Source organism: Penaeus vannamei, chromosome 3, assembly GCF_042767895.1.
Source record: "Penaeus vannamei isolate JL-2024 chromosome 3, ASM4276789v1, whole genome shotgun sequence".
Classification (NCBI taxonomy): Eukaryota; Metazoa; Arthropoda; class Malacostraca; order Decapoda; family Penaeidae; genus Penaeus; species Penaeus vannamei.
Window position 1 is genome coordinate 26,183,994 of NC_091551.1, and position 12,500 is coordinate 26,196,493.

Consider the following 12,500-nt stretch of genomic DNA (forward strand, 5'->3'; position numbering starts at 1 on the left):
TCACATTAATTTATTATTAGTTAATACTGACAAAGGCAGGTAAGGAGTACGAAGCTTACCGTCTGCGGATATATCTTAGAATAAACGCACACGAGACGTTCGTTCCAATATCACTAAGTGGCAGACCCGCTTTTCAATACAGCAGACAACGGGGAAGGCTGCAAGTGCTGAGTGTATCTCGCTTGACCGATTCCTTTGTTCACCCTGTGGCAACTGGCTCGTCAACCGCTGTCGGTAGTTCCGTCGAGGCATTTAGAACGTTTAAGTAATTGTTTCGTTATGTATAATGATCATTATGGGTATTTGTTTTATCTTATTATCTTTGGCTATTAGTTTTGACAAGATTTAATGATCATTGAAAAGTAAGGAATTCTTGATGCTTGATAGTTGGAATAGAGTCCGTGGTTTTCTATTGCTGGTTTCTAATCTTTTTGGTATTGTTGATACCAACAACTCACAATTATTTATCGATTCCGTAGGCCTCAAACCCTCGCAGGCATGGAGAATGGAACTCGATGATGATTACCACAGAAAATTAAAAGATCTATTCGGTACTTTTTTCGGTGTTCGACCGGAAGAAAAAATGAAGATGGGGTCGATATAATTGGGATTCATCCATAAGATTCATAGTGAATATTTCAAAGATATTGCTTTTTATGCACAATATTTCAAGGTACCATACATTAGAAAATGCATAAATTCGCGTTTACTTTTCCATGCCGTTTGAGGAAAAACCGTAAACCGTATTGAATTAAAATAAAAATATTTTAGGGAAAACCTTGGGAATCCAAAACAAGGAAATAATCTGATGCTTATTTCAACTAGGAAAAAAGTAGTTCAAGTGTTTCCTTTGAGAAAATAATAGTAATAAGCTAATGGTTTTGCTCCCATTATTGCAAAAATCGATACTGTTTATTCGCTTTAAGAGCATAAATCAACTTCAATATGAGGAAGCCCTGGAGGGTCGTCTGGGTTCTGCACCACCTTCACTCTTCTATTCCTTTGCCACACCATCCGTCTGCCATTCCTTCCCCGCCCTGCCATGTCTTTACCACTCCACCGCTCTGCCTATTCCTCCGTCAGACCATCCCTCTCGTTGCCATGAAATAAAAACGTGTATTTGTTTACGTGTTGGAGATGTTAACCCTCGGGTGAGCGAAAACGTATTTTATACTGTTTTGCGTCTCAGATTTAAAAAAGCCAGATAACATGCTTACTCGATCAACTTTACATATTGATTCTTCGCAATTATAGATATGCTTCCATGAAAACCACATTTATAGTTTGTAGTTTGAAGAAATATGAGTAAAATAACTAAGCGTCAGGTGAGTTGCCAGTTACCTTTTACGCATTGAAAGTTATCGACAGTCACAGGGTTTCATATCGTCCTTCACTGCTGTTTGTATAATGAATGTTTTTTTTTTATATAAAACTGATGGATAAATGAATGTTACATAAGAAATCAAAAGAATGATTAAGATAACCTAGGTGACTTATCAAATAGGCTTATTAATCTTTAATAGCTCTTGGCTATTATTCTCATCATCACTATTCTTACTACACTATTCTCATCACTTACTATGGTAATAAATATAATACCAATAATGGTAATGGTTATGAGAGTAGGGATGATAATAATAATAATGATGATAAAATAATAATGATAAAAATGATAACAACAGTAGTAATAATGACACTGATGATCGGATAACAATGACAATAAAAAAACAGAACGGTAAAGACACGCGAGAGCCTGCCAAGATGTCCCGGATACGCGGATGAAGACTGGCGTGGCGGCAACGCAGGGAACGTCCTGGGGAGCTAAGCGATATATTGACTCACAAATGAGCTTTGCGAGGCTCACCGGCCTGCCTCCAGGAACCTCTACAGCCTGAACAACCTGAGGTGCCGATGCACAGCTCTGCGCCCGAAGGGTGCCTTGCAAGCATGGGTGGCTCCAGTTCAACCTCAATGGCCTGTTTAAATACAGTTTAAGATACAGTAGAACTCAAACTATGTTGGCACTCAAGACTGGCACTAGACAAAGAGAGATCTCAACAAAGGATGCAGGAACCATTGCAGATTATAAGATGACCCAGACGGTCACGAGAGAGAGAGAGAGAGAGAGAGAGAGAGAGAGAGAGAGAGAGAGAGAGAGAGAGAGAGAGAGAGAGAGAGAGAGAGAGAGAGAGAGAGAGAGAGAGAGAGGAGCAAATGAGCAGAGAGTAAAAGAGGACCGCTCACTGCGAAAATCAAAAATCTTGTGGCCAAAGAACCGTAAGAAAAGATATTTATGTAAAGGAAGCCCACAGGGGAAGGCTCGACAGCATAACGGAAAGATGAAGTGGAATGTATGCCTATAGGTACGGCCAGAGTACCCATAGATTCGTGAAATCCAGCGATTTTTAATGGAATTTACCCTACAATGGACTCAATCCACTGGATTTTCGCCCACACGTTCGATACGAGGAATACCAACCCGTCCATCGATGGACAAATGGAAAAAATTGCGCACGTTGAGAATCTATAGTACGCATGGTATGCATATATTTTAATTTCAAAGCATAAATACCATTATATGTTTTAAAACATTCAGAATTACTCATATTCAATTTTACATCGATGTTTAATTTCAAATTTAAGATAAAATACGAATAAAAAGTAAAATTAAAAGCACTGACCATGGATTCTCATTTAACTGACGAATATAAACAAACGCGTAGCCGCAAACTTCAAGAAGAAGCCTCAGATCCCGTGAATATTCGAAAAGTGGAATTCTGAAGCAATTCACTCCCTCCTAGAAAAGGTTAGAACACCGAAATCATGAAAGAATAGCAAGAGTTTGGGAGAAAATTGCGGGATCCATAGCCAGTTTTAGTGCCGCTATTCTACTGGAATCGGATTACAGCGAAATTTATGGGTAGTCTGACCGTGCCTTAAGAGAATGCCTGCCGAGGAAGGGAGAACGTACCTAAGATATCATCAAAGCGGATACCAGATACCAGTTGATGCGCATTAGCAAAATCGCGATAGTGTAACTGCAGAACGGGTATTACAAAACATTTCTTGGTGATAAGAAATGAATAAAAAAAAGAAAGATAGAGCGCAAAACACGCAATCGAAGTGTCTCAACAGGACACATAATCCTGAGGAAAGTCGGCGTCACATCCGCCCTTTGAGGCTGCGACGAGGAATGTGTCAATGATGTGCCGCGCTTCAAGTCCCGAAGGAACGCCGAACAGGAATGCGATGGCCGTTGAGGAGGATAACAGGTGACAAGGCATGGTGGTAACGAGAATGACAGGGATGACCATGATGATGGTGATGGTGATAACGATGGTGATGGTGATAATGCTGCTGCTGCTGCTGCTGATGATAATGGTGATGATGGTGATGGTGATGGTGATGATGAGAATGATGGTGATGTGATAATGATGGTGTAATGATGATGATAATAAAAACATTGGTAATGATGATAAGGACAATGATATTGATATTGACATTAATATTGCTAATGCTAATGTTAATGCTAATGCTGATAGTGGTAAAGATAAAGACTATGATAACGATGATGATGATTATTATAACAGTAACAATAATAAAGGCAATGATAATAATAATAATGATAATGACAAAAATATATTGATACAAACAACAATGGTGTTAATGACAATAATAATAATAGTAATGATTATGATAATAATAATGGTAATAATAATGAAAATACTAATGATGGTGATGATGATAATAATAATAATATAACAATAATGATAATGATAATACAGATAATAATAACGATGATGATGATAATAATAATGATAATATTAATAACAACAACAACAACAACAATAACAATAATAATAATAATAATAATAATAATAATAATAATAATAATAATAATAATAATAATAATAACAAAAATAATAACCATGATAATGATATTGATAGTAATAATAGCAACAATGATAATGATAATGAAAATACGGAAAGGAAAAATACAAGAGCATGGCTGACGAATGAGAGCCCAACTAAATGAGGTAGAGAGAGAGAGAGAGAGAGAGAGAGAGAGAGAGAGAGAGAGACAGAGAGAGAGAGAGAGAGAGACAGAGAGAGAGAGAGAGAGAGAGAGAGAGAGAGAGAGAGAAAGAGAGAGAGAGAGAGCATATGGACTAGATATAGCAAGAGGAGAAGTAAATGAAGGCGAGGAAAAGGAGAAATCAAATGGAAATAATAAGAGAGTCGAGGTAAGTGGGTAGGGAGCTGTCTGCAGATCGCGATTTCGTTACATACAAAGGCCTTCCTTCGGATCCACGTCTAGGAATCCTGTTGTGGAGAATTTACGAAATTCATCAGCTGTCTTTTTTTTCTAACTTCGCCGGCGGCTGTGGCTGGGGAGTCTCGGCTGTGGGGGGGGTGGGGGAGGGAGGGGGAGGAGGAAGTCGGGTTATTTTTTAGGAAGAGCTCCTCCCCCCCCCCCTCCCCCTGCCGCCCCTTCCTCCGTCTGTCATCTCCCCCTTTTTTCGGCCCTCGCTCTCTTCTTCCCTCTCCCGACTTTCCTCTTTCTTTTCTTTTTTTCTGCCTATCGATCCCTTTCTCTGTATTTCTTTTCTTTCTCTTTTGATCTCCCCTCGTTTATTTCTTTTTCTGGTTTTCTTTCCTCTTCTCTTTTATTGTCTCTCTCTTCCCCTCTCTTTCTTTCTCCCTCTCTCTCTGTGCCTTTGCTTCTGTCTCTGTCTGTCTGGTTGTCTGTCCGTCTCTGTCTTCAGTTCCCTCCCTCCCTTTTATCTCTCTCTCTAGCTCTCCCTCCCCCTCTTTCCCTAGCTCCCCATTCCCTCTCTCTCTCTCTTTCCCCCTTTCTCTCTCTAGCTCCCCCCCCTCTCTCTCTAGCTCACCCTCTCTCTCTCTCTCTTTCCCCTTTCTCTCCTTCTAGCTCCCCCCTCCACCCCCACCTCTCAGTCTCTCTTTAGCCTTCCCTTCGCCCCTCCCTTTTTCTGTCCCTCCCCTCGCCCTTCCACTTGCTCCAAAAGTCCTCCCGTTTAACACACTAACACGCTGCCACTGACCTTGAAGGCGCATCCGTGGTCGTCCGTAGATCAATATGGGCGATCGCCGGTGACGGATGGCGGGCTTTTCGCTCGTAATGATATCGCGCTTTCATCCTCCACCTAAAGCCATTAGCAGCACGCACGCACACACTCGTTGTGCAACGCACGAGCTATTCCACACTCACTCTCTCTCTCTCTGTTCTTCCCCCCCTCCCCCCCTCTGTCTCTCTCTCTCTCTCTCTCTCTCTCCTCTTCCCTCCCTCCCCCCTCTCACTCTCTCTTCTTCCCCTTCACTCTTCCTCCTCCCCACTTCCTCTCTCTCCCTCTCCTTCCCTCCCTCCCTCTTTCTCTCTCTCTCTCTTCTTACCTCCCTTTCCCTACCTGCCCCCTCTCTCTCACTCTCTTCTTCTTCTTCTTCTTCCTTTCCCTCCCCCCCCCCTTCTCTCTCTTTCTCTCTCTCTCCATACCACACGGGCATATATGGCCGCCCCCCTTACACAAACATAAACACACACACGTACACAGGTAAGTCTTCGCTCTCAGTATAAACGAAACTGTAAACTTTGAGCACAGGCGCATCGACCGCCAGCTTATTCGCCCAAGCATTTATTCAGAACTGCAACGTCAACATCATTTCCTATGCGGACATTTCCTGCGATGGCAAGACTTGGACAATCTCTCTTTTTTTTAAATTAGAATTAGTTGAAGGACCTGCATTTAGACATCTGGGGAGACAAAACGAAGGAGATAATTAAGAAAAAGGGAGGAGGAGAAGGAGAAGGAGGAGGAAGAGGGTGAAGATGAAAGGGAAGAGAAGGAAGAGGAGGAGGAAGAGGAGGTGGTGGTGGGAGTGGTGAGGAGGAGGAGTTGGAGAAGGGGGGTGAGGAGGAGGAGGGAGGAGAGGGGGAAGAAAGAGGACAAGGGAGGAAGAGGAGAAGGAGGGAGGAGGAAAAGGCAGAAGGAAGAGGAGGAGGAGGAGGAGGGGAGGAGAGGTGGGAAGAAAGAGGACAAGGAGGAAGAGGAGGAAGGAGGAGGAGGAAAAGGAGAAGGAAGAGGAGGAGGAGGAGTGAGGAGAGGAGGAGGAGGAGGAGGAGGAGAGGAGGAGGAGGGAGGAGGAGGAGGAGGTAGGAGAGGAGGAGGAGGAGAGGAGAAGAAGAAAGAAGAAGAAGAAGAAGGAGGAGGAGGAGCGGGAGGAGGAAGAGAGAGAAGAGAAAAGTCAGAAGAGGTGGAAGGGAAGGATGAGTAGAAGGGAGGAAGAGGAGGAGGAGGAGGGAGGAGGAGGAGGAGGAGGAGGAGGAGGAGGAGGAGGAGGAGGGAGAGAGGAGGAGGGAGGAGGAGGAGGAGGAGAGGGGGGAGGGGGAGGGGGAGAGGGAAGGGGGAAGAGGAACAGGATGATAATAATAATAATAACGTAGGACGAGGAAGAGAAAGAGAAGAAAAAGAAGATGGAGGAAGAGAAAGAGAAAAAGAAGAAATAGGAGGAGGAGGAGAAGATGAAGAAGAAGAATTAGAAAAAGAAGAAGAACAGAGAAAAAATAAAAATGGAAATAAAAAGAAAGAGGAGGAGGAAGAAAAAAAGAAGAATAGGAAGAAAAAGAAGAAGGAGGAGGAAGAAAAAGAGAAGAAGAAGAAGGATAGGAAGAAAAAGAAGAAGGAAGAGGAGGAGAAGAAGAAGTGGGAGTAGGAGGAGGAGGAGAAGAAGAAAAAGGAGAAGGAGGAGGAGGAGGAGGAGGAGGAGAAGATGAAGAAGAAAATGTTTCTCTTGTTCGTTATCGTGGCGATGAAATATTACTCACCTGCCCATCTAGGCACAAGTTTAATATTTTAGTTTAGTCGATTAGAAAATATTGACCTTCGATGGAACAATTACGGTTACGTAAGTGTGCCGACAGAAAGTTGTTGACCAGAAGAAGAAAGAAGAAGAAGAAGAAGAAAGGGGAAAAATACACAAAAACAAATGTACTTTTTATATAAAGTTTGAAAGAAAAGACTGAAGTTTCTTTGGCGATGCGAGGTCGGGAGTAAAATAAAACAACTAAACAGAACGAAGGAGAAAAGAAAAAAGAAAAGCGAGAGAAACACATAATCGCTGTTATTCAAGTCAGAACAATGAATATCAACTACGGACGGCAAGGTGCTCACAGGTTAATTGGGTTGTCATAATTGCTGAGAAATCTAATTAAATTTCAGCCCCGAGAAATCCATTACTCGACAGATGGAACTGGAAATTGCTGCTATCCTGGTCGATTATCTTTCTCTCTCGGTCTTTTCATGTTCCTCTCAGAAATTCTCTCTCTCTTTGCGCCTCTGTCTCTGTCTGTCTGTCAGTCTCTCTCTCTCTCTCTGCCCCCCCCCCTCTTTGGTTTATTATCCTTCTCTCTCTATCTTTTCATCTTCATCTCTGAAATTTTCTCCGCTGCTCTCTGCGCCTCTGCCTCTGTCCGTCTGTCTCTCTGTGCCTCCCCTTCTCTCTCTAGTTGATTATCCTTTCCTCTCTATCTTTTCATCTTCATCTCTGGTACTCTCTTTCTCTCTCTGTGCCTCTCCTTCGGTCTCTGTTTGTGTCTCTCAATCAGTCTGTCTGTCTGTTTGCCTCTCTCTCTCTCTCTCTCTCTCTCTCTCTCTCTCTCTCTCTCTCTCTCTCTCTCTCTCTCTCTCTCTCTCTCTCTCTCTCTCTCTCTCTCTCTCTCCCTCTCTCTATCATTCTCACTCTTTCACTCTTTCCCTCTCTTCCTTCCTCTCTCTCTCTCTCTCTTTCTCTCTACCTCCCTCTTATTAGCTCTTGAAATGCAAATATGCAAAGTAGTATTCCATTTATCTCCGGTACTCACTCACTCTCTCTCTCTCTCTGTGCCTCTCCTCTCTCTCGCCTCCCCGCCCCCCCTTTCTCTCTCTCTCCCTCCCCCCTCTCTCTCTCTCTCTCTCTCTCCTTCCCTCTCTTTCACTCTTTCTCTCTCTTCCTTCCTTCCTCTCTCTCTCTCTTTCTCTCTCCCTCCCTCTTATTCGCTCTTGAAATGCAAATATGCAAAGTAGTATTCCATTTATGTCCGCATCAAACAAGTCGTGTTCACTTTCATCTTGCTTTAGATATGGTTGCGCTTGGTTTATTGTTATCATTGGTATCACACACAGTGATAATAATAAACTAAGCGCAACACACACACACACACACACACACACACACACACACACACATACACACACACACACACACACACACACACACACACACACACACACACATACACACACACACACACACACACACACACACACACACACACACACACACACGCATGTGCTTGTGTGCATCAGCTGAGAAGGTTCGCGGTCATTTGTATTTAGCAAAGAGAAATATGGAGGAAACGGTTCAATTGATGTGTATCAAGATAAAAATTGTCAGGAAAGTTTTCCATACTCTTATCGATGCGGATATATCTTGAACAAATGTAAGATCGCACAAAAGTTGTCGGCAGCTCATAAGGACAATTTAAAGACAATTTACGCGCGTGAAACACCTCCAGTTCTATCTCTAACTTCAGCCGATTCAGAGACAAAAATCAGGTGTCAGAGAATTTCGCGATGAGACATAGAGAAAATTTCGCATATTTTTTTTTCTCTCAAAGGCAAATTTCGGAGTCAATGCGCATTCTAGCAAGCCGCCCCTGAACCTTATCTACTGGAGGCCGCAGTGCGCTAGTCATGTTTTACATCCTGATGCAGCGAGATAAAACGTCCCAGGAAATGGATGAATTCGCGGATGTAAATAGAAACGTAGAACATATATCCACTGGGCGTTATTACTACTACTCGGGTCCTTATGCGCTGCTGGACGTTGCTTGGTGAAGAAGACGAACAGCGATGTCTACTGAATACCGAGAAACATCGTAGGCGTCCAGCAGCATGGCTTAGTACAATGAGTTCTGACAAATCTTCTGAACGTTTTGAAAATAAAACCAACGTGAATAAAACTATCTACATACATGCATTTACTTTCACATTACAAACGCTTCTATAACATTTACTCTAAGGTAATCTCCACCGCCCTTTTCGGACTATCGAACCATTTAATGCAACCGAAGGTCCCCGTGCGATGCGGATGCAAAATGTCTGCTGGTCTTCGGGCGACGGACGCCGAGCAGCCAAGTGTGATGTCACGCAAAAAGGGAGTTAGTGTGAGTCGCCTCATATGCCTTGGTAAATTTGAGGAGAATCACCATGTACAAACCAGAGGAAATTAAGGAAAAATCATTACACCTTGGTACTCCAGGTAGAAAAATGAATAAAGATATTTATACCACACATTTCTTGAACTAATAGAATGAACTGTCTTTATCGACAGCAAAATGCTTTTGTACAAAAAATATCAGATGGTGATGAATACCTTACTTCCATGATCGTGGGAGCGACGATAATTTCTTTTGTGCTGACGGTAGGTCTAGATACTAGCTGTCCGTGCAAATTACGAAAGCTAATAAACGATGAATGGAAGTTCTACAGAATACAAAATAATAATGTGAATAAACTCAGTGCCTCTTGATAAAAATCATGGCTGGAGGCCTGCACCTCCTCAGAGCCAGCGGCCTCCCCTCACTTACTTGAGGAAGATGCCCAAGCACTCCCCGCACGGCGAGCGGCAGCAGCAGGAGCCTCCCTGGTCGCCGTCCTCCCCCGTCCCTTCGGGCGCCGGGGCGTCCCTCCCCTTCGGCTGCAGCTCCATCGCCTCCTCGGAAGCCATCCTGCCCGCGCCCACGCTCTTGCCCCACGCCTCCAGGACCTGTTGCTTCTTCTCAAGGTCGGCTTCCTTCTCCCAGTCCTCCGGCATCTGCCCCGATTTGCGAGCTGAACTTCTTTGCTGAAGACAAGTACTCCTTTCTCTACAGTGTCATAGGAAACACACCGCTTTCACGTCCTGATTCGAAGACGAGCGATTCGGCGGACGGTTCGAGCTTCTGAAACATTGGAAACAAATATTAACAGATGTTACGCCGATTCAATAAAATAGCTATTGCTACCTAACCAAGAACATTTCAGTAACGTTTCTCTCTCTCTCTCTAACTCTCTCTCTCTCTCTCTCTCTCTTTCTCTCTCTCTCTCTCTCTCTCTCTCTCTCTCTCTCTCTCTCTCTCTCTCTCTGTGTGTGTGTGTGTGTGTGTAGGGAATAAACATGTGGCCATTTGCATTCAATATTTTACGTGATATGTGTTATTCGACTTGTTTACGGCTCTATTTGCATAGTTCCGAAGTATTTACCGTAGTAGTGTCCGTAAATTGCTTTTTCTTTAGCGACAGGTACTTCGTCCATGTGTTACCCTTTATAGTATATCTATATATTGTTAATAGTCTACGTCTATTTAATTATCCAATGGTATCAGACATAACAAAACTATCAATATATTACACATTCATTAATAGAGAGGTTCAATATCAATTCACATATCTCCATTAAGAACACACATATCTACATATGAATAATTAGCCACACTAAGAACAACTTCCGGGCGGCTCAAGCGTCAAGCCCGACTCAAAGCCCGAAGCTTAGGTGTTTAGCCTTCCGCTCCACCCTTTTCTTGGATGGCCTTATCTCTTCGTTTTATATTGCATAAAAGACGTCGCCTGCCAGTGATGGTAGATAGGCAGGAAGCTATCAGAGCTATCCGTAAACTGTATACTCTCTCTCCGGCAGTTCAGCATCAAGAGAATTCACCTACTGTTCCTACTTTGCAACTTATGTTCAACCTCAATTCTGATGGACTCTACTTTTGTCCAATCAACAATCAAGACCGCAAATTGGCCAACCTACAATCAACCAAATGCTATGCATCATTTTTTTCATATTATTCATGCCATATGAATAATTAGACCAAATTACTTCTACCCAATGTAATATAATCCAGCATTCATTGTGTTGGGCCGAACGCACAATGTAATACGTGAAAGCTAAAGGCAGTGATGTTCTCCATTGCCTGACAGAAAGGAGTAATACAACCCCTTTGAGATCACATGAAGATTCCTCGGTAAAGGGGGGGGGGGGGGTCATTTGCGGCCCAGCGTCTCACCGACAACTGAGGCGAAGGGGATTGGCAGCCACTCCTCTCGGGTGGATATGGGTAGCGTTTCATGAGGGTTCAGTAACTCGCAGCGAGTAATGGAGGGCTCATAAGAATCCCCAAAGTTCTGGCTTCACTCACAGGACTCTGTGAGCCATTCACTGAATTCTGTAGATCTGCAGACTGGTCTCCAGGTTTAAGCCACAGATTCGTACAAGAAATGCATGCATCTCGGGTCAAAATATCTTTCTTTCGTACTTTCACTGCCCTTTACATCCCAAACAACACCATATCAACTGGTTACGGGAATCTATTGTATGCAACCCCACTAATCGGTATAAACCTTTCTTCATTTATTCTTATATCTTAATTTTGAAATAAATATCGTGAGTGTGGGGGGAGGGGGGGGCAACCGGGTACTTTTGAGGAAAGACTTTTAACAATTTCCTCTGAAATGTATTTGTCTAAGGGATGTTTTTTTAAAGAAGCATTTCCATCTGCATCAATACAAACGCCCAGATGTTTTGTCAGAGATTGTGAAACGACTTCCACATATTTCTTTAACTGCCGAGAATGCGGCAAAGAACTTCAAGCCATTGTCCTTTTCAGTTTATTTCAAAGAAATGTTCAGCAGGCTCTAGGGGGCCCTGGGTCTTGGAGGGTCACCAACTGTTTAGTCATGCGGACTGCCCCGTATCTCATCAGCGAGAGATAAGATTAGCCATCGGCGATATCGTTATCGGTCACTTACTGGACTTAAAGGATTACTTTCTTGCGGTTCAGCTGGTCTGGCCATAAGCGGGGCTATCTAGGCCATGGTTTATATAAGTATGTAGACCTTAATCTAGGCCGAATCGGTCACTTTGGTGCAAAATTTGTTGGGCTGAGGGAAGTCGGCGACCACACGAACGAGAGCGTCTTTTTCGTCCTTTTCCTCGGGTATTTCTGGGCTTTCCAGAGAGTAATTAAATTATTGTCTGTAATTCGCTTTAAGAAATGATCAATATTTCAAAAGTCAACAAAAGTTATATTAGAGATTCTGTATAAAACATTTAGAATTATTAATAAAAAAATTCGTTTTTTATTACCAAATACGAATAAACAATTGAAACCGAGAATCTACCCTCGCGTCGACGGCCCGTCAGACTAGCGTTATTCTGGCGAAATCGAAATGAAGCACCGCAATAGACCGCACATGCCTCTCGCTTCATTAGCATCGCGCATAGTACTGCTCGTTTGACCTACATGGAGCAAAAGCCTTACTCCCTCTTTCACCATCGTTTCGCGTTTCATGGCGTCTATATATTTCTTTAAGAAAGATCAGAAACCGATTTAGGGATTCGAAATAATTAATGCTCGTTGATGCATGTAGATCCTCAGTTTCAATTTAGCCATATCTTGTTTA

At 43.0% G+C, this 12,500-nt stretch overlaps 1 protein-coding gene across 2 annotated transcripts in view; it reads right to left on the minus strand.

Annotated features, from left to right (window-relative positions):
- The window catches only part of LOC113814501 (XK-related protein 6), a 32,502-nt gene that overhangs the window by 11,513 nt on the left and 8,489 nt on the right, over positions 1-12,500 (minus strand). Inside the window, exon 2 of one of the 2 annotated variants that reach the window (XM_027366537.2) lies at positions 9,644-9,997. In XM_027366537.2, coding sequence (XP_027222338.2) covers positions 9,644-9,870 — 227 coding nt within the window. In that variant the 5' untranslated portion in view covers positions 9,871-9,997. The remainder of the gene's footprint in view (positions 1-9,643; positions 9,998-12,500) is intronic. The other variant, XM_070143101.1, reaches the window with a different exon arrangement.